General features: G+C 58.0%; 1 protein-coding gene across 3 annotated transcripts in view; it reads left to right on the plus strand.

Annotated features, from left to right (window-relative positions):
- LRP1 (LDL receptor related protein 1) overlaps positions 1 to 27,247 on the plus strand; it is a 92,699-nt gene that overhangs the window by 7,006 nt on the left and 58,446 nt on the right. For 2 of the 3 annotated variants that reach the window (XM_075075848.1, XM_075075850.1), the window contains exons 2-6: positions 11,784 to 11,906; positions 18,836 to 18,973; positions 21,588 to 21,707; positions 22,620 to 22,748; positions 23,012 to 23,275. In XM_075075848.1, the coding sequence (XP_074931949.1) occupies positions 11,784 to 11,906; positions 18,836 to 18,973; positions 21,588 to 21,707; positions 22,620 to 22,748; positions 23,012 to 23,275 (774 nt within the window). The remainder of the gene's footprint in view (positions 1 to 11,783; positions 11,907 to 18,835; positions 18,974 to 21,587; positions 21,708 to 22,619; positions 22,749 to 23,011; positions 23,276 to 27,247) is intronic. The other variant, XM_075075851.1, reaches the window with a different exon arrangement.

Genomic DNA, 27,247 nt, shown 5'->3' on the forward strand with positions numbered 1-27,247 from the left:
ACACAGCGGTTCATTGTAGCTGATGAACAGCCGAGCGTCTCTGCTGCTCGTGCCGCTGGTGAGATGGGCTGTGCCGGGGTGCCTGCACCTCGTGCTGCTGTGCCACGCGCTTTGGGGCTGAGGCCCTCCTGGTGTCCCCTCCTGCTTTGCTGCATCCCAAGGGGCAGAGCCCCTCGACTCTGCAGCAGCATGCACCAGCACCCCACGGACGTGCCTGGTGATTTTCTGTTTCTGCTGTGCTCAGAATTTGAATAGGGCCTAAAGAGCTGCACATGGACGCAAACGCTCGTGCCATGAGTATGATGCTGTGGCACCGGGGAGCAGCAGTACACTCCACCGCCTGCCCTGCCCCTCTCTGCTCTGCAGGAGCCAGACTGGCTTGCTGATGGTGGGGCTGCTGGTGCCCACCTGCAGCTGCTTGGAGCAGCCTTGTTCCGGGACAGCCATGGTGCCTGTCCTCAGCTGCTGGAGGTGATGCCCCTCGGCCGTACCTGGCTGGGTTTGTGGCCGGGAGAGCACTTGAGGGTGGATCTGACCTTGGGATCCCAAAGCGTGTGGTGCTTGCAGTGGCCCCGTCCTCCCTCGGGTACGTGTGCTGGCTTGGTGTCGGACCCCGTCCCTCCAGGCAGCCGGCTTAGGGAGGGGAGCTGGATGAGGGCCACGAAGGGTTTCCTCCCAGCACTTGGCGCCACGGGTGTCGTGGTGCTTTTTCATTATTTGGAAAAGGAAGCACTTGGGTTTAATACTTCCCGTGGCAGCCGCCTTCCTAGTGGTCTGGGCGGATGCTGCGGGGCGCCGGGGGCAAACACCGCGCAGTGGGTCGGTCTGTGCCTGCACCTCCGCCCTGGGGCTGGCCGCTGCCTTTGCCCCTTACTGGGGACCCGCAATTCCCGGGTTATTTCCGAGGAGGGAATTTTCCTCCCCCAGTCCTGAAAACATCAGCTGAAATGTCCGTGGGCCCCTGGCCTCATCCATGCTGTGGGACACATCCCCTGCCTGTTCCCGGGGCGGCTGCTCCTGGCAGGGCCAGCAGCCCCAGGCCAGCTCAGCATCCCCGGGTCGGTGCCCACACTGTGGCCCTGCTTCCTGCTGCAGCCCCGGCTGCCGCTGGCCCTTCCAGATGGGTTTGCTCAGCATCTCTTCTTGCAGCCCTGGGGTGTGTTTCCCCCACGGAAGAGCACATTTGGAGCCTAGCACCATAGTTACTCACCAGCTTGGTCTTCTCTTCTGCAGCTGCTCCAGTGCCATCACCCCTTGAAACCCACTCGGCCTGGTCCCGTGCCCTTTCAGCTGTGTAAAATCTTAAAGCTTCTTTTTCTGCAACTTGCAGAAGGTAAAACCAGGCAAACCAGGATCCCTGACCTGCAGGAACCACCTCGGACTGTCCTGGCTGCTGTGGGCAAGCAGTTCATTGCTGGTGTAGTCGAGCCACACCAGTGGAGACGTTGAGTGGGCAGTTTAGTGTCTGGGATGCAGCATCAGAGCAGACGTAACCGTAGCGCATTCCTCTTTAATAATTTCTACCAGTTATAAACAGATGGGACATTTCACTATGCCAAGGATTTTTTTCCCCTTTACCTCTTAAAATACAGCTAAGTGGGTGTCTGGGAGCAAGCAAACCTGCCCTGGTCCCTTGGCCCGTCACACGCGGGGACACAGCGGGGTCCTTCTGCGATTTGCACAGCTGATCCAAGCAGCAGCGGCGACAAGGCCGGGTCTTGCGCAGCAGCCCCAGATGCGGTTTTAGGGTTTGCTCTGTGGTTGTCGGATTCCCCCCCAGCTCTGGTTCAGAGCTTGCGGTTTGGATGGTGGCTGTGGGTCGTGGGTACCGCTGGGCTCTGCAGAGCTCTTGGCACAGGGTCTTGGTTGCCTGCCCATTGCCGAAGTCCGGGGCTGGAGCTGAGGCAGGAGGGACGGTGCTGGGCTGGCGCGGTGGCCAGGGGAGCGGCGCAGGGATGAGCTCTAGCACAGACCTGCTTGAGCTGCGGGGCTGCGCGGCTGCCCGAGGATGCTGAGATGCCACAGGCTGCAGCTCTGCAAAGCTACCTCGAAGGCACTGCAGGACGTGGCTTCCTGAGGTGTGCTGTCAAGGAAACCCCAAACCTTCCCCGTCCCACACTGCCGCCTTGCCAGCAAGCACATGCTTGCCACAGAAGCTGCCGCGTTGCCTGTGCGTGGAAGGCGCCGGTGCAGGTGTGGTGTCTGCTGGCAGGAGGGATCTTCCCCACTCCGACTGGGAGGCAGTGGTTTGTTGGGGCTGTGTCCTCACAGTCCGGTCGGGCTTGCTTTTGGGGACTGGGAGGGAGCAGGTGACAGCCAAAAGCCCTGTGCGGGCAGGGAGCTCTGGCAGGAGCTGGCAAGGGTTGCAGCACTGCCGTGAGTTGTTTTCTCCTGGGGAGACCTTGAAATAGCACGGGGTGGCACGGTGGCTCTGTGACCTTGTCCTCCCCAGAGCCGGGAGATGCTCCCCACAGTGCATGGGTCTCCAGAGGACCTCAGGAGGGGACTGGGAGTCTGGAGACGGGGCTGGCTCTCCAGGTCTTTGTCCCACTCCTGCTACTCTCTGGCCTCCTGGAGCCCTGCCATGTCTCCTGGGGGGCAGAACGGGTGAGCAACTGGGGTGACTTCTCCCTGCCTCGGCTGGGGTGGGACCCCCTTGGTGCACCCAGGTGGGGACCCGCAGGGGTGGCCATCCCAAGGTGGCCAGTGGGTCCCCACATCCACGGTCCCCGTGAGCCAGCCTGGCCAGGTCGTCCCTGGTGCGGGGTCTGCGTTCACACGGGCAGGTGGACCAGAATCCAGAGCAGCTCCCCATGCAGACCTGCTTGGGAATAAAAGTCCCTTTATGCTGGAATAATTAGTGTACTCAGAGCACGCTAATTATTCTGGGATAAAAGTGACTTTTATTCCGGCAGAGTGTCCTCTCAAAGGGCCCTTTCTGCCCGCTCCCGGGGCACAATAGCTGCTCTGCTCCGTTTCCCCATCTCAGACAAAGTCCTTATTTGCGAAGCCAGCAAAATTGAGTTGACTGATGAATTAAGGCCAATGGTTTTGGCCTGGCTCCAGTGCTTTGAAAGCCTCGGCGAGCTGATGCCCGTCCCGGGCAGGAGGAAGCGCGGCACCTGCCTGCCCCACCAAAGCCCCCACGGGCTGCGTTTGGCCCCTGGCTCTGCCGCTGAGGGCCGGCAGCATCCTGCCCACTGATTCAGTTGTCCAGATGAAATGTCTATTAATCTATAATGTGCAATTGCTTTATTGCACAATGCAGGCAGGTCTCTGGAGGAAGCGTTATCAGCTTTAGCCACAAGCCATAAATAACTGCCTCCAGTGCAGAACACTATATTCTGTTTGGGTTCCCAACTGCTGAGGGTATAAACATCCCACTTCTTATTGCTAGAATAAATAAAGGGAATAAAACCTTCTGAGCAGGTAGATTAGGCAGGGGAGCCTCTGCAGCAGCCCCTCCGGCTGGGGAGGGTGGTCTCCTGCCTGCAGCTGCTGCCCCCTCCCCATCCCTTGCCTGGGGGAGGAGAAGGGCCAGACCTGGCAGAGGGGTGGTGGGGCATCCCCCCGGCAGGGATGGCCAGCAGCCAGGGACGGCTGCAGCCTGTCCAACGGCAACGAGAGGACTTAAGCCCCTTTCTTTTGGCCGCAAATGCTTTTTTCTTTTCTTTTCTTTTTTTTTTTTTCATTTAAATTGCAGATAAGCTGCAAAAAGAGAAAGAAATCAAAAAACCATGATTCTTCCTTGAAACACCCTCCACTGTGTGGCTGGAGCCTGCCCCTTCTGCCCCTCCCCACAACGTTTTGTATGATCAAGCTCTTTTTTTCCAGTTCTGAAAATGCTGTGAATTTGTTTCATCTGGTTCCATCTCCTGCCATTTTTCAGCTCATTCTTCTGTGGACCTCTCCGTGGGGCCACAGGCAGAAGGGGGACGAGGGGGATGGCAGTCCAGCGCAGATCTCCCAGCTTCTGAATTTGGTTTAAAATGCAAATTTTTATTTCTTTTTATTTTTTAATGGATTTCATCTGAAGGCGGCGGAGCTGCCGGAGCCCCGGGAGCAGGAGGGGAAGGGGCTGGGCGGGCAGGGGGGGCGCATTCCTCCCAGCGCGTCCGCGTCCAGATTTCCTGATGCATGTTCGCATTTAAATCATCTCCCCCTGGATCTGTTTGAAGTCAGGTGACCGCGGTGCTGTCGGGGATGAAAGCGGCCCTTGGGAGCCGCGATATGATTTTATTCCCCTTCCCCCTCCCCGCTGGGGATGGATGCTCTTGGGCAGCCTCCATCTTTCATCCTCCCATAGGGGCACGTTCTCGCCCTCCTGCCCATCCATCGTTCTTCTCCCCCCGGTCGTGTCCCCCCCCCCTTTCCTCCTTTGTCTGAGTTTGGGAGGCAGCGATGGCAGGTCCTGCAGCCGGTGGAAATCCCGTCCCAGGGTGCATGCGGAGGTGTCAGGGGGCTGTGCCGGGTGGGTGCTGGGGACAGACCCTGCCGTGCTGGGGCTCTTTGGGGCGGTGTGTGCCGAGGGCTCTGCCAGGGCTTCTCCCGTGCGCCCTTGGGTGGCATCGCTTCTCCCTGCCCCAGCCGTGGGCACCCTGCTGCCCTGAGGGAGCCGGGCTTGCCTGCGGAGCGGAGGGGGATGCTGGGGTCCCGGGCTCCCCGTCCCTGGTATACCCCGGGGCACCCGGTGCCGGAACTCAGTTGCTCCCAGTCTTTGCCCTGGCGTCCCACGTGCCCTTGGGGAGGGATGGGTGTCCCTTGCCGTGGGGAGTGCCCGGGCGGGCGATGGGGAGGGTGCGCAGAGCGTGGCCCCGTGCAGCCGGGGCGGGAAGGGGCTGTCTGGGAGCGTGACTGGCCTCTGGGGACGGCTGGGTCGAGGGCCAGGCTGTCCCCGGCGGGGTGACAGGCTCCTCGCTGAGTGCTTAAACACTCGGTGTGGCCTCGGGAGGGCCGCCTGTGAATCTGGCGGCTCTCGGGCGGCAGATGGAACCCATCCTGCCAGTCCCTCCTGGCAGTGGGATCTGATGTGTGGGGTGACGGCCCCGGCCGTGCCCCGGGGTGGGACTGGGGGCAGATGGGACGGGAGCTTCCAGCTGGCTCTCGAGAGCATCCCCCCGTCAGGTCGGGGGAGACAAGCAGAAGCCAGAGATGAAAAACCAGGGAACGTGCTGGCATGCCATGGGGTGCGCCGGATCAGTGCCCGAAGCGGCGGTTGGGGCCTCTGCCAGTGCTTCTCTTTGGTTGGATTTCTGTTGTTGTTTTCAGCTTGCCTCCTTGGTGTTTCTAAAAATCAGGCGAGTTGCAGCAAACCCACCCGGGAGCCCTTCCGACTGCCCTCATCCTGGGCCGGGGCGCACTTTTCCAGCTGGAGCCTTTCATATGAATGGCGTTTTGCTGCCGTTCAAATGTCTCTCTGGCAAAGCAGAGGCGGGCTTTTCTTCTCAAAATTGTCTTTTGTTTTGTTTTTTTTTTTTAAAGAAGGTTAATGCCTCATGATTTAGATGCAATAGGCAGACTTGAAAGGAAAAGGGGGAAAAAAATGTATTTTAAAGTCAATATTTACTTAGCAATTGGATGGGCCCCTCCCCCCCAGCCCAGTCGCGCATACCTGCGGCTTCTCCAGCGGGAATGGCCGGGAGCGCACAGCAACGTCATTCATGGAAGCAGCGGCTGGGATGGAGGAACGGGTCTGGTTTGAATCTTCCCGTTAGAGGGGGCCGGATGGAAGAATTGCAAAAATGCATTTGAACTGTTTAGAGATCATGTATTTAAATGCAAAACAAACAAATAAGCTTTCCTTTCCCCTTCCTCTTGAAAAAATGTGCCTTACAAACTTCAGGTTTTGTTATTTTAAATGTCTCTGTTACCCTGTCTAGCTTTTTGGAGCCAAAAGACCTGGCAAATTTACATTAGTCATCAGCTTGCACATTCTGCACAAACTTCTGCACTGCCCCTGCGGGGATTTGCGGGGTTTAGCATCAGTCTCATGGCTTCTGTACCAAGCCCCAGACCCTGAACCAAGGGAGCACGAAAGAGCCCAGGGGTGCGCGTGCCTCTCTGTTTTATCCTTCCCTGGTGTCTGTCCCACGGCTGCAGAGAAACTCTGGGGAGATCTGAAGAGTCCTGAAAGCACAAAAGGGAACAAATCACGTTTTTTTCTGAAATTCAAGGACAAAGGATGGATGATGTGAGGGAGAAAAATGAAAAATGAAAGTATAAGATGACTCTTGATTTTTGTGTTTGGTTAATTGGGTAACTTGGATGATCTTGGTACCATGGGACTGCATGTCAGCGCTTTGGGGGGGTCCTGCGGGGGACACAGGCTTGGCTGTTATTGGGGAGAGCGGCCTTGGAGTTGCGGTATGCTCCGGCCAAGTGATGTCTTGAGAGCTGAGTCACCAGGGTGGGATGAAGACACGGTGTTCAGCAGGCTGATGGGACAGGCTCTCCCCCAAGAAAGGCAATCTGCCAGAAGTGGCCACAGTTGGCCAAAATGGTACGTGGGAGCAGAGCACGTCGCAGCAGTGGCTTCCCCTGTGCCTTGGCGTGCGTTAAGCCTTCTTGGCATGCGTTGGCACACCCGTCGTGCTGATGCACTCAGGCTGGTGGTGAGCTCAACAGGCTGGAGCTCGGCGGATGCCACCTTTGCTCGCTGGGGCTTCGCTGTCCCCCCGCCGCAGGGTCCGGCGGTTTCCTGCACGGCTTTTGACCTCCAGACCAACCTGGCAGACTTTTGCTTCACCAAGGCGCAGCATGCGGCGTTGGGAGCTGGGAGCGCCTGGCCGGCTGTGCTGCACACATTGCTCCGGCGGTCCCGGGGGGGCACAGGGTGCCTGGCCGGGGCTCTGCCGACCTCCGGCTCCCTGCTGCCCCTTGGACCCGGCTGCTGCGTCCGTCCTGGCCAGCGCAGGGCAAGCTGCTGCTCGCTGCCGGGGCCGTGCCGGTGTGCTGGGCGGGTTTGCAGAGTCCCCGCGCGCCCCAGCGCTGGGTGCGGGGTGAGCCCGGCTCTGTTTGCGCAGCGCAGGAGGTGTGTGCTTTGGCAGGCTCCTTGCCACGCGAGAGATGGGGTGTGCGAGCGTGGAGGGGAGGGGGTGGCTGGGGACGGAGACCTGGGAGGAATGTGGAGTGCGTTTCTTTTTCTCCCTCTTGCACTTTATTCCCGCCCCCCAGAACATCTGTTTTGCAAATCACACTCATTCCAGTCCGTATTTATGGCCAGCACTGTTTCCTTTGCAAAGTAGCGGCCAGCCACCTCCTCCCGAGGAGGGAGGAGGAGTTGGGCTGAAGAGGAAAGTACGGCTTGCTCAGGGAAGGAGTTCTGTAATATTTTTGTGGTTTGCTTCCAGTCTCTCTAGGTTTTCATGCTGTATTCGTCTTTGCGCTGAAGGTAATTTGGCTTCTGCTCAAGGTGAAGACCTCCTGCTCACTGGCCTCCTAGAACAGTCCTTTTAAATGGAAGTGTCAATTTCTTGCCTTAGGCAAAAATGAAATGTGTTTTGTTGTGTTTCTTTAGCAGCCCTTTTCCCCAACCTGCTGCACTCTAACGTGGAAGCCTCCAGCTGCCTGTTTCCGTGGGACAGCGGAGGCGCAGCCGGGCTCTCGGTCCCCATCCCGCGCGGGGAGACCCTGCGGCCGCTCCACGGCCCTGCTGCGGGGTTTGCTCCCACCCTGTACCAGACAAGAAGGATCTCCTTTCTTGCACCCAAGTAGCTTTTTTTTTTTTTTTGCCATTTGTTTAGCACAATTTTTTCCCCTCTGTCCTCTTTGAATTCGTTTTAAGCAGGGATCTTTCCTCCGACTGCCAAAGAGGGACGTGTTTTCCGCGGACGGCTCTCGCAGCTGTCCGGGCCCTGCTCTGAGCCAGCCATTGTGTGCTGCATGAAGGCGCCTTTATTCTCTGACCCAGAGCTGGAGCTCCGCTCTCCGCTGCCATTGCCGCTTCTGCTGGTGCGGCCGCCTGCCTTTCGGAAAGAAATTTGGCTCCATGTGAAGGATGCATTAACAGACACCTTCTCTAATTGTCCACCTGGCACTGAGGCATCTCGACACTTACTCTGGGGCCATTTGACTCGCTGGGAACATGCTGTGCAAGAACAGAAAGTGCGCGGGGTTGCCGAGGAGCCTGGAGAAGCTGGCTGCTGAGAGGGGAACGATTTCCTTCCCTCCCTCTGCATGGAGCCACAGCAGCCATGGTGCAAAAGCCGCTCTAGAAACCTCGAGGCCTCGTGCTGCCGAAGCGTTCGGGAATGGTGGAGGGGGACAGCCGGTGGTTTGAGCTGGGTTTGGGTGCAGCTTTACAGCAGGTTAATGTGCCCTGTGGCTGCAAGGAGTGGCAGGACTGCTCCCTGGGGTCTGCCTGCACCGAGGGAAGGACGGAGTTGGAGCATCGCCGCCTCCGAGGGGGGTGGGCGTGAGAAGGGTACCTGTCCTTGGGGAGTGCTTTCCTTGAGGAAAGCCATGACACCTCTGCAGCCTGACAGCTGCAGCCTGACAAAGTATGATGTTTCAGTGCTTGGAAGAAATCCCACGTGTTCTGCTCCTGCATGGGGGAAGCGCTGCCAGCGGCAGGAGGACCTGCTCTGCTCCAGTCCAAGCGCAGCCAGCGCTGGAGACGGGGCTACTCTGCAAGGTGTAGGTGCTGGTACTTAGGGGTGACATCCTGGAGCGAGGGGCCAACCTTCTGTGCTGCTGGTGAGCATCTCTGCTCCAGGACTGGTGCCTCCAGTGCAAAACGAGGTCCTGTCCTGGCTCTAGGTTTCTCTAACTGTGTAGACGTAGCCCTGCAGGGCTGTGAGTGGCTGGGATGGGGCAGCAGGCTGGGAACCACTTGCCAGGGGTTTGCCCTCCTCTTGCAGATCTGCCTGCTCCCCTCAGTGGGCAGGAGGCAGGTAGGGGGCTGGGGGCTGAGCTCGGCAGGGGGAAGACAGCGGCCGCTGTTGGCCTGGCAGGTTCCTGGGTGCAGTTGCGGTTGGCTGGGTGGTTGCGGCAGCCGTAGGTCACTTTGTGGCTGCTGGAGACCTGGGAGGATGCGGGAGAGCAGGAAATCGAAGGGAGCGTCAGTTCTTTGCTGTGGTTTTCTTAATGAATCTTGCATTTGGTACACTTGTGGCTGGGAGATGGAGGCGGAAGATGAGCTCCTCTGAGAAGAGGGGGTGGCAGAGCCAGCTTCGGAGGAGAGCTGGTTGCAGGGGGCACCTGTCCCTGAGCTCCCACTCTGCGTGCCCTGCTGCGTCCTGCAGGAGGAAGGGGACAGGCTTCGTCTCCAAGTCATCCCTCACCTAAAGAAGGTGTGGGGGGCAGTGGAGGGGGAGGCATCTGCTCATAGTTGGGGATGTTTCATCCATTTTGATACATCCAGTCTCCATCTTGATTGCACTGAGCTCCTGTCATGGTGTCCAGCCTTTCCCTCTGAGCAACAATATCCCACGTTATCAATGCTGATGCTTTAAAGACATAAGGGAAGCGAGGTTTGTAGGAGGTGGAACTCTTCAGTCAATCCAAATGACATTAAAAAAAACCCTTTTGCAGGTCTGAGGAATAATTAGCATTGTTGCGTGGTGGGTAGAGTTCCCCCCACCCTTTAGAAACTGGGATTTGGACTGGGGACCGGACCTTCCCCTTCTTCCCTTGCAGCATCCCCACTGCAGACTGGGCAGAAGCTGCCTGGACCTGGCTGGGTCATGAAACGCGTGAAACGAGCTGCAGCGCCGGCCGCAGCTCCTGCCCATGGTGCTGCCTGGTGAGACAGATGCAGAGATGCTCCTTCTGTGGCCTGAGCGAAAGCCTACGTGGATCCTTGGAGCAGGGAATTTAGCAGAAGACTAGGGATGACACAAGATAAATGTTTAGGGGATTGCATGTCTTTGACTGCCTTTGCTTTTAACAAACATTCACAGTTGCGTTTCATCAGGTTTTCAAGATTTCCTGCCTTCCCAAGAGCTCGGGCTCGCTGTTCAGAGCAAAAGCTGCAATCTGTGCGGAAGCATTCGCTGCAGAGAGGTGGATCTCTGGGAAGAAAGTGAAATGCTGAAAGGCCGGCAAGAAGATAGCCTGAGCCGGTGGCCCTGTGGGTGCCGGACTCTGCGGCGTGCCGGGGCAGCAGCCCTCGCCCGGGAGCCCCCGGCGCAGCGGGTTGGGTTCAAAGCCATCACGGCTTCATTATATTTCGACCCTTCCCGACTGCAGCTCTTACCTGAGCTTCCGCTGCCGGCCCTGCCTTGGCAGCACCTGTGAACCAGCTGGCTCTGGTGCCCACGCTGTGTGTGTTACCTGTACGGCTACACGCGCGGTTTTCTCACGTTTAGTGCTGCCCGCTCCCCCGCCCCGCCCGGGTTGGCCAAAAGGCACCTCGGCACAGCGCCTGCTGGCAGGCAAAGCAGTGCCCGGCAGCGCCGGGGCCGGGCGAGGGTCTCTGCCTTCCCTTCTAACCGCAGCCCTTCGGTGAAGGGGGAGTCATGCAGCCTGCGCTCGGGGGGGTGTGCAGTGACCCCCCCGCAATTGCAGACTGTGCTCAGGGGGGTGTGCAGTGACACCCCCCCCACATTGCAGCCTGCGCTCGGGGGGGTGTGCAGTGACACCCCCCCCCCCCATTGCAGCCTGCGCTCGGGGGGGTGTGCAGTGACCCCCCCGCAATTGCAGACTGTGCTCAGGGGGGTGTGCAGTGACCACCCCCATTGCAGCCTGCGCTTGGGGGGGGTGCAGTGACCCCCCCCCCCATATCAGCCTGTGCTTGGGGAGGGGGTGTGTGTTAAGTGACCCCCCCGCATTGCAGCCTGTGCTTGGGGAGGGTGTGTGTGTGCAGTGACCCCCCCCCCCATTGCAGCCTGTGCTTGGGGAGGGGGTGTGTGTGCAGTGACCCCCCCCCCATTGCAGCCTGTGCTTGGGGAGGGTGTGTGTGTGCAGTGACCCCCCCCCCCATTGCAGCCTGTGCTTGGGGAGGGGGTGTGTGTGCAGTGACCCCCCCATTGCAGCCTGTGCTTGGGGAGGGGGTGTGTGTGCAGTGACACCCCCCTCCATTGCAGCCTGCGCTTGGGGAGGGGGTGTGTGTGCAGTGACCCCCCCCCATTGCAGCCAGCCTCCTCGAGGTGCCAGTTTCAGCAGGGGGAGGGCACACGCTGGCCCAGAGCCCCCCGGGGGAGGGGGCACCAGGGTTCTTCCCAGCCCTGCTCCTGTCCCCGGGGTTCGGGCTGGTTCTGTGCCCTGCGCTTTAGGTTTTCCTGCTGGTTTGGTTTGACTTTGTTTTATTTCTGCGCATCATGGGAGGGTGGTGCTGGGGTCGCCGACCCTCCCCTTGGAGTGTGTCCCAGCCCTGCCCATGTATCTTTCCTGGGCACAGGATGGATGGAGAACCCGTCCTGCTGCTGCTGCTGCTGCTCATGCTGTCTTTGTGATTTAAAAATGTTACTTTTTAATTTGTTCTCATTTGGGTTTTCTTATTTTTTTTCCTTGTCTTTTTTACTGTCTAGCATAGAAAATAAACCGCCTTTGGCTCCCAGGAGCTAATTCATCCAAGTTAAATGATCTTTAAAATCTGTTAGCGCATCATGGATCTCGGTTTCTGTTTTCTCGCAGTGTAATTAATGCTTCAGTTTAAATTTTCTCCTTTCCTTAGGGGCAAGGTTGATGGATCTGATGCCAGGCTAAAACTTTTGCTGAGCCATTAGAAAGAAATCAAACTAAAAGCAATCTAGTCCTTAATTTAAATTTTTTTTTTTTTTAAATAACTTGTCTTTGGGAAGAAACTGATCTTGTTTATTATCGTTATTTCTTTTCTCATCCAGCACCGAAGACATGTAGCCCTAAACAGTTTGCATGCAAAGATCAGATTACGTGCATATCTAAGGGCTGGCGCTGTGACGGGGAAAAGGATTGTCCGGATGGCTCGGATGAATCACCCGATATATGTATGTATGCCTTTCCTTCCTAATAATGTTCTTTTGGTTTTGTTTCATCCCTTCTCTCATTGCACACTCGTTCCAGGGTCCCAAACAGGCGGCATCGCACAACCGTTCTACCTCAGCTCCTGTTTCTCCCATAGTAGCAGGAGTCCACAGCACCTCGGGGGGTGGGTACCACTCGTGGCAGGAGTCCAAGCCGTCCAGCTGTCCATCCTCCTTTTATCTCCCTAACCACTGCTCCCAGGGCCTCTGACTCTGTGCCTGTGACCCATCATAACAGAACAACCTCCTGGGAACGGAGTATCGCTGATTTATCTTTTTTTTTTTTCCCATGAAAATTGATTTATGTGAGGAAGGCAGAGTCCTGGATGCGAGGATGCAACACGCTGTGGTGCTGGGCAGGGGCTGCGCTTGCATGGGGTCAGCTCTGGTGCAGCTGCAGCCCTTCAAGCGGCTCTGCCTCTGGTGCCTGGCATTTAATGACTGCTTGGAGCCAGGGCTGAGCTGAAGGGAAGGAGGAGATCTCTGAGGGCCCTGGGGAGCAGACCCCCAGGTGTGTTTGGGTTAGGATGCTGTGTTGGTTTTGCTGGTCTTGTCCTGGGCTGTTGGAGCCGCTCTGCCGCAGCGGTGCCGGTGGCCCCAGGGCCGGGGATGCTCCCGCCTCGGTCGGGGCAGCTGGGTCTCAGTTTCAGAAGCAAACGTGGAACTGGGCTGGGTTAGACGGGGCGCAAGGGTTGGGGCGCTTGCACCTGCACGAGGGAGCGAGCCAGAGCCATGGCAGGGATGGCGGGTGTGCTGGTCCCGCTGCACCGCACTGTGCCAGGGCCTCGGCTCTGGCTGGGCTGGAGCAAGGAACCGCCTCTCCCTGCGTCCCAGTTTCTCCTTCTGCCTGAGAAGGGAGGCTGTGCTGCTCTTGTTGCCTTGCAGGACCAACCTTGTTAGGTTGTTTTACTGTGTCAGGAAAGCAGCCTTGAGATGCCAGGCTGGCAGGACAGTCATAGCCGGCTTCATCCTGCCACTGCTCACCAGTGACCAGCAAAACCCTCTCGTCCTCTGGCCCAGAGATCCTTCTCAGACTCCTGCTTCATGCTGTACTTGGCATAAAGGTCTCCTCCAAAGCAGTTTCTGGTTCGGCACCGGGGTTATTTATTTCTTAAGGCAAAATGATGCAACCATCCCCTCTGTGGGAGGGATGAGGGGGCTGGGATGGGCTGTCTGGCTCCAGTCAATCAGCAGCCCTGGAAAATTACTGCGGGAGGACTCAGAGGCCCTTCACCAGCTGGAAGAAATCCGTCCTGATTGACGTATTCCGCTTGCTGCGCGTGTCTGTGCTCGCTCCATCGCCCCTCCATCCACACAGACAGGTGAACGGAAAATGGACCCCTCGGATGCTTTTCCCTCTCCCTCTTCTTCCTCTTTCTTCACTGTGAAGGCACCACTGGTGGGGGCTGGCAGAGTCTCCCCCCTGGATGGGGAAGGCAGAACCGCACCTGCCTGTTCTGGCTGCTGCCGCCCTGGTGGAAGCTGGAAAGCCTCTGTGCCCTCTGCAGCAGGGCTGCGAGCATCCCCCACCGCTGACCACGCGGGCCAGTGAGGTGCCCGGTCCCAGGAGCAGCGTCCAGCTGTTCTGTGGATGCACCTCGTGTCTGTCTGGGTGGCAGCTGTGGCCTTGGGGGGGGCAGAGGTAGGAAGACGCCCTCAGGTTTGCTCAGAGTCCCCGAGTGCTCGAGCACCCGCAGCTCCTGCTGGAGGAGGGAGGCTTGTTCCCTGGGGGGCACGGGGCTCCCGCTAACCGCGTGCCCCTCAGTACATGCGCAGCGCTTCCAGGACAGGCAAGTGGGAGCTTCTTGGAAGGCATAGACCAAAGTCCAGCATTTTCTCTCTCCTCGCCCTGCTACTGCTTGTGGGACAGAGTCCTTGAGTTTCCATCACCACTGCAGACCCTAAACTTTTGAAATGCTCTTTTCTTGGAGAGCAGTTCCCTCCCCAGCTTCAGAAGCGACCACTGAGGTTTGGGGACCTGGAGGGGCTTGACCTTTCTGAGGGGCTCTGTTCACCTTCCCCAAGTTCCCACGTTCAGCCCCAAGACCACGCTAGCCTGGGGAGCGCTGGGAGGGAGCCAGACAGACGCTGCACCCTCCGGGACGTGGAGGTTGGGGCAGCGGCCATCACCGCTGGCTCCTCCGTGCCAGTAGCTGGGCAGTGCTCGGTGCGGTGCTTGTGCACATCTGGGCTGGCACTTGCCTGCGCCCATCGGTGCCTTTCCCACGGGCAGGGGCTATGAACGGCGGTTGCTGCCTGCCTGCTCCTGCCCAGGCTCGCGTGAGTGCAGCCTGACCTGTCGGCACACGCAGGGTGCGGAACCCGGTATCTCCGGGATTGCCAGGCAAGCTTTTCTCATGCCACTTCAGCACTGAGGCTTCCAGCAGGCTCTCATCCTCCTTATCTTTTTGGCAGGGAGAGGATGACTTTTATTACTATTATTTAATCTCTTTTTTTAAGCCCAGGCTGCAAACGAGGCTTTTGCATGCTGCTTGGCGCACCCTTTTGCGCCCTGGCAGCACAGCAGGGTTATTTACATTGCACTAATGTACTCATGTCAGAGTCTCTTGAAATGCTGTCTATTATGTGTGAGGTTTTCCTCCCTGGGGAATCCTTTTAAGTATTTGCTGGCTCTGCTCACGTGTTATCTGAGCATAGGAAGAATTCCCTTTCCGAGCTCGGTGCTGTGCTCACGTCTGTGTGAGCGGCTCGTACCGGGTTCTTGCCCAGTCAGTGGGTTTTTCACTCCATGGAGCTTTCCCGGGGGGAAGAAAACTTGGACAAGAGCCTCCATCCTGTTGAAAATCAAAGGAGATGAGGGGCTCTGAGAAATGGATTTGCCATGGCTGAGCTACAGCCATCATCTGGCTGCTGCGTCCTGGCTGGCCTCGTGCCTGGAGCCCTCCCGGCTCAGCTGGGTGCCCTGGCCAGGCTGGGGATTTGCCTGCAAGCGGGACAGCCGAGCCGCCGGCTCACGTTCCTACGGCCGTGCGACAGCAGTACTGTTTGCTTCGCTGCAGACGAATCTGCGGGTCGGTGGCCTTTGGTCGCTTGGATGTTTGCAGGGATTCAGCATCAGAAGGTTCATTGGTCTGAGCGCCCAGGAGGTCTCAAATCTCGTCTCGCCGCACTGGCCTGGTGCTGGATCTGTCAATGGCGTGGCCCTGGTCGGGTTCGGACGTGTCTCGAGCGAGCCCGTTTTCTGCAAAGCCTTTGCTCTCCTTTTCCTGCGGCACTGGTGCCGGGCGCAGCTGAGAGGCAGCAACGGGACCTTCCCTGCCCAAGCTCCGCTGGTGCTTGGCTGCTGGCGCTGCCGTCTGTCCCGGCGGGGCGAGCGGGACCGTCCCGCTCCCAGCTCTGCCCGCTAGTTCCTTTGTCCCATACTCCCATGTCTGTGTCTCTTGGGCTGTTGCTCAATCAACTACAGGCTGCATTTACAGGAGGAAGAATTCCTTTTCTTTCTTCTTTCCTTCTTTTTTTTTTTTTTCCCGAGTGGTTTTTAGAGGTTAAAAATTCTTGTCTAATTCAGCTCCTTGGGGTGTACCACAAGCTTGTCACATGTAATAAATTGGCTCATTTATTAGTGCGCCAACACAGTCAAAAGCAAACAAAGTGGCTTGTAGATTAATCCTGCCCTGTTTGTGATAAGTAGTTTGATCCAAGCTCTTTGCAGGGGAATAATGGGCAAGGCAGATCAGTTTTGACTGATGAACTGTGCACTTCAATTCAGTGCCTTCATTCTTTCAGCCCATATATTGATACTATTTAATTAACCCTTAATTTGCAATTACTTGGTGCCCAGATAGTGCTGTTGGGCAGCCCTCTGTGAAAAACAAAAGCCGTGAAGTGGCACCTTGTAAGAAATTCTCCTGGGAATCGTCTGCTGGGTGCCCAATGGCTGCGGCGGAGCCTGGGAGTCCTGAGCTCTGCATCCCCCGTCCTGGAGGAGCCCATCACCCCAGTGCCAAGCCAGTCGGCTAACTGGAAACATACTGGAATGTGTCTTACACGCAGCCTGTGTGCAGGGGAGTGATCTGGCATCTGGAGCCTGTTAGATTTCCGTTCTTCGGGCACAACTTGTGCAAGAAGGGGCACGCACGTGTCAGCAGCCCAGAGGTAGTCACTTTGCACAAAACGGATAAATGAAAGGGGATGAAGTTTTCACTGTGGCAGGTTGGCGAACCTTTCTGCAAGATGCAGTGTTTGCGTGCTGTCAGCAGGGGCTTTTGTGGGCACCTCCTGCCCATCTCTGCAGGAGCAGCAGCCTGCCGGCCTGTGAGGTGGCTTGTTGAAGATTTCCTGCTGGATTTTAGTTCTGCAAAGGCTTTGGTGCCTTTGGGAAGGACAGCGGAGAAACCCAGCCTGCTCCATCTGCTCCTTGAGTAACAATTTGCTGTTTCATAGTCTGGAGGACAGAGGATGGAGGGATGGATGTGCAAAGGTGCCTGCCTGGGACACGCTAAGGGGTGTTGTCCAGGATCAGGAGAACCACAGGGTTGGAGCCAGCAGGTCCCATCCACCCCTCATCCAAACTCCCTTTGGCCCTTGCCCAGCAGAGTGAGACGGGCTCCTCCTCCCTTGTCCTCCTTGCTGCTGGCTGCGCTGCAGGTTGTGCAGGCGGCGCAGGCAGTGCAAGCCCTGCCGGTCCCTGGGGCAGTGCCCCTGCAGCTGCCTCCTGCAGAAGGGGCTCAGGCTAAACTGGAGAAGGCTCCATCTGAGAGGAGCCACCCCCAGGATTTGACCTTGGCTCACATTAGTTATGCCAGCTGCGTGCTGCAAACGGGCTGGGGTGCAGGGATGGCAGGGGGGACACGAGGCTGGGGGAGAAGCACCGGTGCAGCCCAGGCTGGGGTTGAGCTGCTGGGCTGGAGGCAAGAGGCAGGGCTACCCCCGCCTGCCCCGGGGTGTTCGCGATCCCCACATTCCTCCCCTGGGGTTTGCAGTGCCCCTTCCGCGGCCCCGGTGGCAGCAGCAGCTGCTGGGGGCCTGTGCATTAAGGTTAAAAGCATGTCTAGTGTAGCTCGGCAGTGACAGCTCGCAGGGAGCGAGACCGAGCCCTCGCTGGCCAGGAGCGTGGTGGCGGGACAGGAACCGTTGCTGGATGAGGATGTGCTGGCACATGGAGCGCTGGGCTAGACCCTGCAAGCTGCGAGTGACGTAACGCGCCTCTCCAAGGGGAGTTTAAGCTTATTTAGGACAGACTCCGCCGGTGGAGTCTTAGATGAAGGTGACTGCTGGTCTCAATAGCTGTCTAAAACGGGACTGTGCCTGGACAAAGTGCTTGGCGCGTGATGTGCTGCAGGTGCCCTTCTCGGTGCTCACCTGGTGCTTCGCCTGCTGCGAAGGACGGGGCGGTCCGCGGGGAGCTCGGGGAGCTATTTCTGCCACCATCCCTGCTGCCAGCGGGGCTGATGTGCAGCCTGCCCTGCGGATGTGAGGGCAAGGCATAAACAGCCACCGTCTCATCGTAAAATGGGATTTTAGTGTTCCGCCTTTGTGCGGCTGTTGACTCACCGGAGGCGTGTTGGTGGCTTCAGTGAGAGCTGGCGAAATGCTGTGTATTCGGCCCTAAAGTGAAACCTAAGTCTGGGGCCAGGGAGGAGAGGAGAGCCTGTGCAGGGGAGTCGGGCTTTGCAGAGCTCTGGTCTGTGTGCTGTGCCATGCCGGTGGGCCACTGCTGCCGAGCCCGTGCTGCACCAGCGCTGTGTCGGGGCTCGCCATCGGTGCGTGACCCCAGGCAGCTGCCTTCCAGCCTGGGGTGAAGCGGCGTTGGAACCGGGATGTTGGAGCTTTTAATAGGGTTTCAGGATGTTAATCAATTTATGGTGTATTTTGTTGTTTGTCTCGGTGCCATGCTGCTTTTCAGAGAAGCTTAAAAATAAAACCTTGCTTCCTTTGTAATTTTTCTAGTTAATAACGGAGATTAAGGCTCCTTGTGTCCTGTAGCCCTGGTTCTTAACGACCCCCTGCAAGCCTGCCTGCTCGGTGGCACAAAAAGAGCGTGTTGGCACCTGAGGGAGTGCTTGGGGCAGCGGGGGGCTGGGGTGGCTGCACTAGGGGTGCTTGGCACTGCTTGACCCTGCATGCCTCCAGCCCTCCCAGCAGTGAGGGGTGCCCAGAGCTGTGTGTCTGGGCAGCCCAGTGTGGATGTGGCTCGAAACAGGGAGCCTGGGGCTGCTGAGGTCCGGGGTCACCCTCCTCCTGGGACCCCAGCCCGTCAACCTGGCTCATTCCCGAGAGTGGGCATGCGTCCACTGACTCTCTCTGGGGCTGGGCAGAGGGTCCTGTTCCACCCTGGCTGCTCCGGGTCTCCCTCCTTCTGGCGTGATGCTCCTGCTCAGGCCGGTCGGTGGAGGTGATGGAAAAGGGAAAGTTTGCTCCAGATGAGCTTCCTCCGGGGAGAGCTGGGGGTGCTGGAGGGAGCAGAGCCTGGTTTGAGCCTTTTCTGGTGGCCTTTTCTGGTCTTGAGCTGAGGATTTGGGACTGGCCTTGCTAGGTGGGTGCTGCTTTTGCTCTGGGCCATGTGCCGGGCAGGGGAATCCAAACCAAGGAGGACTTAACATGCATCTGGGCAGAGGGTATCAAAGTGTGTTCACATGCTTGCTACCAGCGCAGTGCTTGCCTGCTGTCAGCTACACAAAAATGTGCCCACCAATTTCCTGGGGAATGCGAGGTTCCCTGAACCCCTGCATCTGCCTTAAGAGCTTTTATCCAAAATCTCGCTGTGCGAGGCCATGTCCAGCAGGTGATGGCCACTGCTGGAGAGCCATGGCAGAGGAGCTTGAAGGGGCCAAGAGTTCCCTCGAGGTTTCGGGTGCTTCCCCGAGGCAGTGGGGTTGCAGAGCCATCACGGTCTCCCTTTGGTGACAGTTCTGCCTTTTGCTGTCTTGCAGGTCCTCAGAGCAAGGTGTCTCGATGCCAGCCCAATGAGCACAACTGCCTGGGCACAGAGCTGTGCATTCACATGAGCAAACTGTGCAACGGGCTCCATGACTGCTTCGATGGCTCCGACGAGGGGCCGCACTGTCGGGGTAGGTGTCCGGGGGGCCATGGGGGTCAAAGAGGGGCTGTGGGTAGGGGGGGTGCCCCACGAGATATCGTCCTTGCCTCCTTTCCTCCTCTGCCATGGTAAGAGTCACAAGGTCCCCATTTGTCCCTGGTTTCTGGCTGAACGGTGTAAGCGCCACGTTGGTTTTGTTTAATGGCTTTGCACTGGTGCCACCACGCTCCGTGCTCCCCTCTCCCGGCTGGCTGGGCGCAGGGCAGCTCAGCGCCGGGCTGCCTGGTAGCAGATCTAGAGATTAGCCAGAGCCGCTTGCAAGTGAAATGCCCATCATTCCTGAGCCTGCAGGCCATTAAATAGCTGCATTGTCTCCTGGGTTTAAAAGCTTGGAGGGCTGGGGTTCTGGTTCAGATAAGAGATACCAGTATGTTTTTTTCCTGATTTCCAGGAGCTTTGTCCCCCTCCTGGCCTGCCCCCAGTTGCTAATCCTGCTGGAAAACTCTCCCTAAATCAGTGTGCGCCGGCTTGCTGGTGCACAGATTAGTCGCTTAGAAATGCATGTCCTGGGCTGACCCCTGGAGCTGGGTCTCTGCAGACTCTGGGCGAGCAGTGAACGTGCTTTTCTCCCCAGCCCTTCCTTTGCCTGGGGCGGAGGGCTCCTGCCCTGCTCAGCCTGAACCAGGTGTGGGACACCCTGCCCTGAAGGGCTCCCTCCTGCCCTGCCCCAGAGCTGGGACTGAGCTGCTCCTCTCCGCTGCCCAGCTCCCACGGGAGGAGCCCGGGGCAGTTTCTGCAGTTGTGCCCGAGCTGACAATTAATATTTCGCTAATAGTTCTCATTACTTAAGCGGTATCTGAATTTTCACAGCTGGGCAGCACGTGACCAGCGTGCACGAGGCGAGGGCTGGGTGCAGGCAGGCCCCGCGTCAGGACAGATGCTGCTTGCAGGTTTGGGCATGTTGGGGACGTAAGCCCTCACTAGTGCTTGTGTTGGATGCCGAGGTTCCCCCTGCCCGCCGGCCCGTGGTGGGGGAGAGCCGCCGGTGCCGCCCCGGGGAGGCATTTTGCAGCTGGTTGTGAGCCCCCGGCCTGGGGATACGAGCTGCCGCCCCCGTTCGTGCTCCGGCTGCTGGAGCATCGTGCGGTCCCATGCCGATCACCTCGTGCGGTCCCATGCCGATCACCTCGCTGCCCATTGTGCCTGGGCTCTGCCTGGAGCCGCTCCCTCCCTCTGCAGCGGGTGGGTGGTTTGTCCTACAGAGGTGTCCCTGCAGAGATGCAGAGACAGGCCTGGGAGCCGGGGAGCCCCCTCTGCTGCCCTTGCAGACATCCACGGGGGTGGAAATGCCATCAGAGCCCCCATCACCCCCCTCCTGCAGACCTGGCACTCTTGGGGGTTACTCTTTTTTTTCGGATGCATGCGGTGCTTTAGCTGAGAGATAAGAATCTGAAATGAATAGCTGGGCCTGCCAAAGCTGATAAACCTTGTAAACAACTCAACTGGGCCCTGCCTGGCTTATTAAACGGTTCCACATGTGAGGGGCAGGATTTTTGCAGCGCCTGGGCCCTGCTGCCCTGTCTAGCTCCGGCTGCGAAGGGGAACGTGGGAAGGGCCGGATGGTTTTGGTTTGGAGGGGCTCATGGCTGGGCGGCTGCAGTTTCCCCTCCGCCGGCAGATTTGCTGGGACCCAGTTCAACGCACTCTGAGTGTGACCAGGTTAGGCAGGGCAAGGAGAGGAGGGGAGAAAATAAAACCCAGCATAAACCAACTCCCAGCAAAAGGCTGACAGCAACTCCCTCGCATCAGGCTAAGGAGGCCCATTGCTAAATTACCTTGATGAAGTTGGAGGCTGCTGCCATTTATCAATGGAGCGGGGTGGGCAGCCCTGGCCTCCCCGTGCCCATTGGCAGTGCTGGGCAGGTGGGGGCTTTATTGGTGTTTATTGTGACCGCTGATAGAAGTGAAGCCTCCAGTGGCGGTGAGCCAGGCAGCCACAGCTTCGCCCTGGGACCACCCGACCCTGACCCTGGCGTTTGGGGTGGTGCTGCCTCTGCAGGGGGGCAGCGGCTGTGAGCTCCCGGCTCTCCGGTGCGTCTGGCAGCCGGCTGCCTGCCCGAGTGCTCCTCCGCTCCCTGCATGGCAGCATCACTGGCGTGGAGCGGTCCCCGGGCTCCCTGCAGCCCTGGTTAGAGTGAGGTTGCTATGGAGAGGATGTGGTGGATAAGGTCGCCCTGAAATCTCCCTGAGATCCATGTCCCCTCGGATAACCTGGAGCCAAGTCCCGCACCGCTCTCCCACGCAAGGAGCACCAGGTCTCAGCTGGTCGCGGCCACAGTGGGCTCCTGGTGGGCAGTGGCATCGAGTCAGCAGTTTTGGGGGACAGTTGATGCTGCTCAGACCCACCTCTCGTGGAGCAGCTGTGTATCCATTACAGCCTCCCTTCCCTCTGCTGAGGGTCTCGGTCCTTTCCTCCCCACCAGGGGACAGTGTGGAGGTCCCCAGCAAAACCTGGTGGGGTGCCTGGGGGGTCCCTTCACCCGGCGCTGGGGCTGGGGCATCCATCCTGTTCCTGACCCTGATCCTGATGTGCATCCCTGCTTGCACATCAGTGACATCCTCGTCCATCTTCCCTGTCTCCTCAGAACAATTAGCAAACTGCACTGCCCTGGCCTGCCAGCACCACTGCGTGCCAACGCCGAGCGGACCGGCCTGCTACTGCAACAACTCCTTCCAGCTGGCTGAGGACAGGAGGAGCTGCAAAGGTCGGTACGGGGTGGGCAGAGCCGTCACCCCCAGCATGGTGCCGGTAGCTCCTCTGGGCTGTGGCCAGTGCTGCCATCTCAGCAGCAGCGCTGGGGCTTGGCCATGCAGCCAACGGGACTTGGGGCTCAACAGACCCTGACCTTCAGGGAGAGCACAGGGGGGGGCTGATGGGACGGGGCTCTGCCTCCCCACCGCTGTGGGGCTGTTAAGGTGGATGCAGCTCCTGAAAGCCCAAGTGAGAAATATTGAGAAGGAGTAAGGAAAAGGCTTTGCCTTTGTGGAGTGAGGGTCCGTCACCCGGCTTGTATGTGCTCCCGGTGTCTGTGCCTCGGAGGACGCTGGAAAATAGGAGAGGGTCAGCAAGGAGTGATCAGATCAATGCAATGCCTAGAAACAAGTCTGGAAGTGAGAGATTGCAGCGGCTCTGTCTCTTTGATTTATCTGAGCAGAGGTGAAAGGGGCCTTTATCAGCTCCTGCACGTACCTCTGGGGGCAAGAGCTCTCTGGTGGAGATTGCTCTTTCATCTAGCAGAAGAAAGAGCAGCCTGTAAACCAGGCGTTTGGAAGCTGAAGATTAGAGAAATTCAGACTGGAAATTTAGGTGCAGATTTTGTAGAGTGGGGGGGAGGGGCAGTGGATAATTAGGCCTTGAAAAGGCTCAGCTGTGAGGCAGGGATCGTCCTTTTGCTGCCTTGCTGCTGATGCCGGAGCAGAAAGCTGGGGGCTGGCCACAGGTGTCACGAGGTGACGTTGGCCAGGTATTGTGCTGGGAGCCATCGCTTCAGCTTAGGGATTGTATCCTCCCCTGCAGCTCTGCCTTGGAGAAGGGGGAGAGCCTTCGTTCCCTCTTAAGGCAGCTAAGGAGAGATGTTTTCTAGTCCAAACCTTGGGGCTTTTGCCTTCTTTTCCAGACTTTGATGAATGCACGGTCTACGGGACCTGCAGCCAGACGTGCACCAACACAGAGGGCTCCTACACGTGCAGCTGTGTTGAAGGATACCTCTTGCAGCCTGATAACAGATCATGCAAAGCCAAGAACGGTGAGGTCCTCGGCAGGAGAAGCGTGCTGCTTCTGGGCAGCTCTTCAGACTGTGGCCTCTTGCTGTGTGTGTACTGCTGCCCACAGTTCTTCATTTCAGGGTGCTCTTCCCTGAGGACTGTCCTGTGCTACCACCTTCTTGCACATGTTGCGTGTCGTGATCTTGTTTTCACTGGAGCAGAAGGGCCAGGCTAATACAGCATTGCGGCCACGAGCTTTGGATGCTCTGCCATGACCACCCTTCTCCCCTCCTTTCCCTGCCAGAGCCCGTGGACCGTCCTCCCGTGCTGCTCATCGCCAACTCCCAGAACATCCTGGCCACCTACCTGAGCGGAGCCCCTGTGCCCAACATCACCCCCACCAGCGCCAAGCAAACCACAGCCATGGACTTCAACTACATTGAAGACACGGTGTGCTGGGTTCACGTGGGTGACAGTGCCTCCCAGACCATCCTCAAGTGTGCCAAGATCCCCAACCTGAAGGGCTTTGTGGAAGAGCGTTCCATCAACATCTCCCTCAGTCTACACCGTGAGTGCCTGCTCCCCTTTGGACCTTGCTCCCAGTCCTTGCTCCCCCAGTCCCCATCTCCTTTCGACAGCCTGAGCATCCCCAGCCAGCGGTGGGTGAAGCAGGGGTATACTTTGGTAGCAGTCAGCTTTCCCTGGGGTCAGGCACTGAGGCTTCAGTACAAGAGTAGCTTTTGGCTTTCCTTTTCCTTTGCTCTTATTTCTAGCAAGTTTTGTGGTTTCTTTGTGTGAGTATATGAGGAAAAATGATACAGCGAGGCGTGGATATGGTACCAGTGTAGTGGGTTTGGGGATGGCAGTTCTCATTGCTTCCTCTTCTGGTTTTCGCCCTGTGTTTCCCTGGGCAAACCAGATGTTGGTCCCCACCCCAGGTAGGGGCTGAGAACAAAATCCCGACTGAAGAGCACCTCCCGTGGGGTGGCTGCATGAGTCACCGGCATGAGTGGCAGGTGGAGGTTTCATTCTGCTTATGTCTCCCCAGTCGTAATGAGTGTGGTTACAGCTCATTCATACAGCTCATACAGTCTCCTCTTCGGGCTTGCTGGTCCCAGTTCGGCGGTCGGAACAGGAAGGAGAGTTACTTGCTGGGATTGACTCAGGCCCGTGCCTGTCCCCTCTCTCCTGGGAGCCTCTGCCCAGTGAGCGGTCCCAGCAGAAGCCGTGGGCTTCAAGGAGCCTTTTGTGTGTGCTCTCACATGCAGAGGTGTAGAGCAGCGCAATCGGTAGGGTCCCCCCAAGAGGGGAGGTGGGTGGGTGCCGTAGCCATTCAGCTGGGGTGTGGGAAACTGCTCCTGGTGTTGTACTGTCACTGATTTTATCCTACAAAACCACAGACCAAGTCAATCGGGATGGGATTTGGGGTACCTGGGGTTTGCAGTGCATCTCCATCAAGTTTTGCGGCCCTCAGCTTCCCTGGCATCACCCTCCTGCTGTCCTTTGCCCCCTGAAGTTCGGGGTGCTTCCAGGGGGAGACTGTGCGGCGCCTGATGCAAGAGGGATCCCCTTCTTCTGCAGAGATGCAAGTGTTGTTATAAGATGAGCAATAGCTAACCTAGCAAATTAGATGAACATGTATGAACTGATGTTTGAAAATGAGTAAAGGCCTCGGGTGGGTGTTGGAGCCGAGCGCGTTTCTCCGACGAGGGCAATGTTGCGGTGCCCAGCTGCTGAGGGGGAAGCGGACCAAGCCCTGGCTGAAGCACGGGCCGCGAGCTGGGAGGCTGACGGGGACCCGCTGGCCCCTGCCGCCCCCCGTGCTGTGCTGGGGCTGGTGCTCAGCAGGCTCCAGCCGCTGCGCCCTGCTGAGGGTGTATGCAGCACAGTTAATTTAAGCTTGCACTGTGTATTTTTAGGGCAGTGTGTATTTTTAGGGAGAGGCCTCACCCTTTGCTCTTACAGGCGATAGCCTGAAATTAGGCAGGACAGGGCTCAGCTCTGCTCTCTGCTCCCCCGCCCTGCGATGGTTTAAGGACGTCTCTGCTTTTACACGCTCCTTCGGCTGCTCTCTTAAGGCTTCCTCAGGCTGAGTTTGGTCTTCCCATAGTTCACTGAAGGGGCAGAGAGCAGCATCGGGTAAAGCTCTGGCTGCACACTTCTTCCCGTAAAACTCAGTTTTAATGTTGTAATTTCCTGCAGCTGGGAGTTGCAGCGGAGGCTGTGGTCCATGGATGGCATGTGAGCTGTGAGCTGCGGGTTGGCCCAGGGGAAGAGGAACTGCTGGGATTTGGGTGGCTGCAGCCAGGTCCCCATGCCAGGATGGTGCCAAGCTTTCTGGGGTACCTTCACCTGGCTGTGGATGGTGTGAGGCTGAGGGTGCAGCAGCCTCAGGGATCAGTGACCCAGCTTGTGAATCGAGGTGGCTGCAGGAAGAGCAACCAACCTAGCCACAAGCAAGTGGTGGTGAGGTATCGGTGCAGGATCAGGACCCGCAGCATCGGCTGCAGCCCCTCTGTCATACCCAGATGAGGTCGTCAGCCTGGTGCATTTGTTTGGGCTGTTCCAGCTCCGGGAAGTTAGTCTGAGATACGACTTTTTAATTACAGTCAGGAGGGGAAGGGAGCTCGTAATAAGAGTGTGTTCAAGTCCAAACAAGAAAAGGTGCCTTGCTTTGCTTGGTCTCCTGATTGGTTGCGATAGTTCAGGGTGACCTGGGTGGGAAAGCACCTGCCCTTGCCCCCACACAAAGGGACCATTCCCATCCACAGGGAGGGGAGAGCAGCAGCTCCTGTGCGTAGTCCCCGCTGCTTTTGGGTGGAAGGTGCTTACAGAGGAGGTACAAAGGGGTCCATTCTCTGGTGTAAAGTGTGAAATGACTTTGGGTTTGGGCTGCAGAGCACAACCACACACTTGGGCACTGATTTTCAGCTCTGAGATGCGGGCTCGTGGTGTGGTTGTGCCGTTAGTCTCCCTCCCGCAGACTGTGCTCTGGTGGGTACGTGCTGCCTGGACAGACGCGTGCCATCTGGAAACGCGGCGTTAGCAATAGCAATCCAATGCACCTCAGAAGCAGCGAGAGCGCAGCTCCTGGGCGTCTCCTGGCACATCTTCCCCCTGCTCGGGGAGGGCGCGATGGAGGGCCTCCATTCACCCCCTCTGTTAACCGGCTCTGAGCTGCCACCTCCCCCGTCCCTTGGGGACAGCGGCAGAGAGCTGCGGTAGGGACACACCTTGGGGGGTGCTGCCGGTGCTGTTTGTGGCAGGTTGGGGCACAGAGGGGGTGGGAGCCGGCCTGCCCTGAGCTGCTTGTTGGCTCTGTGGCACCAGTTGCTTTTTATTCCTATTTCCTAAGGAAACGGTCCTTACAGTTTTGCCGTGTGCTCCTGGCAGGCTCTGCAGCTCTGCACTGTATTTGGCAGGTGGCTGCCGGTGCAGGGCTGCGCTCGTGCAGCCTTGCCGGGGTTGCCATGGGTTGGAGACGTGCGGGGGAATGTCCTTGTGGGGCAGGGTTTGTTCCTGAGCACAGACGAGTCGGAGAATGAGTTTCCCCCAGCCCTGGGTCCGATGCTGGGGGCTGTGATGAGGAGATAATGTCACTCCCCTGCTCCTCTGTCAGGACACTGGAGAGACCTGTGAATCCAATTAGTGGTTTCCCTCTTTATTTGCTTCTTTATGGCATTATCTGCTAACGGCAGGAGTCAGGCTTCCCTGGTGCCCGCCGCTAATGGGGCTTGAGTTGGCATCTGATGGGGGAAGACTGATGCTGAAGGGCTGGAAATTAGCAGCCCCCAGCTGTCAGGGGTAGGTCTGGGCTGGTGAGATGTCACAGCCCAGCTCTGACAGCAGCTGTGCCTCCCTGCCTTTCTGTCCCTGCTCCCTTCCTGCAGAGATTAGTGTCACTTGTGTTGTGGGAGATGCGTTAAATGAATGCTATTAAAAGGGTTTGGCAAGACCCACTGTACTCCGAAGCTTTGCTTTTCCCCTGGTCCTTGCACTGCTAAACCCTTTTTTCGATCTGCAGTCTTGAGTACCGATGCACTTTTTCACGGTGACTTTCCCTTGGTTCCCAAACACGCAGTGCCTGTGGACATTTTTCACAGGCAGTGGTTTTTCTCAGTTGATCTGAGCAGGCCAGTTCCCTACCCCCAGGTCTTTTTCCAGGGACACAATAAAAATCAGAGGCTGGTGAAATCTATCTATCTATTTCTCTCACAAAAAACACAAAACACACCTTATGTTGGAATTGAATTCTTTCTCTCCACCATCAGTCAGAGCTGACTGTGGTGTCTGGGAAGCCCTGGGCACCCCTCCGGCTTGGAGGTGACAGGGAGGACACGTGAGGCTCTGGCGGCGCTGGTGGCCGTGCTGCGTGGCCAAGGCGGCACCTGGCTAGTGCTGCCGAGCAGCCAAACCTGCTGCAGGCAAGCGTGGGGACCGTGTGGCCCCTCACCGGGCAGGGGTCCAGACTGGGGAGCTCGGAGGTGGCACCTTCCTCCCCATCCCCGGGAGCCTGGCTTCCCTCGGGGCTGCTCCCTGG

Source organism: Phalacrocorax aristotelis, chromosome 26 (genome assembly GCF_949628215.1).
Source record: "Phalacrocorax aristotelis chromosome 26, bGulAri2.1, whole genome shotgun sequence".
Classification (NCBI taxonomy): domain Eukaryota; kingdom Metazoa; phylum Chordata; class Aves; order Suliformes; family Phalacrocoracidae; genus Phalacrocorax; species Phalacrocorax aristotelis.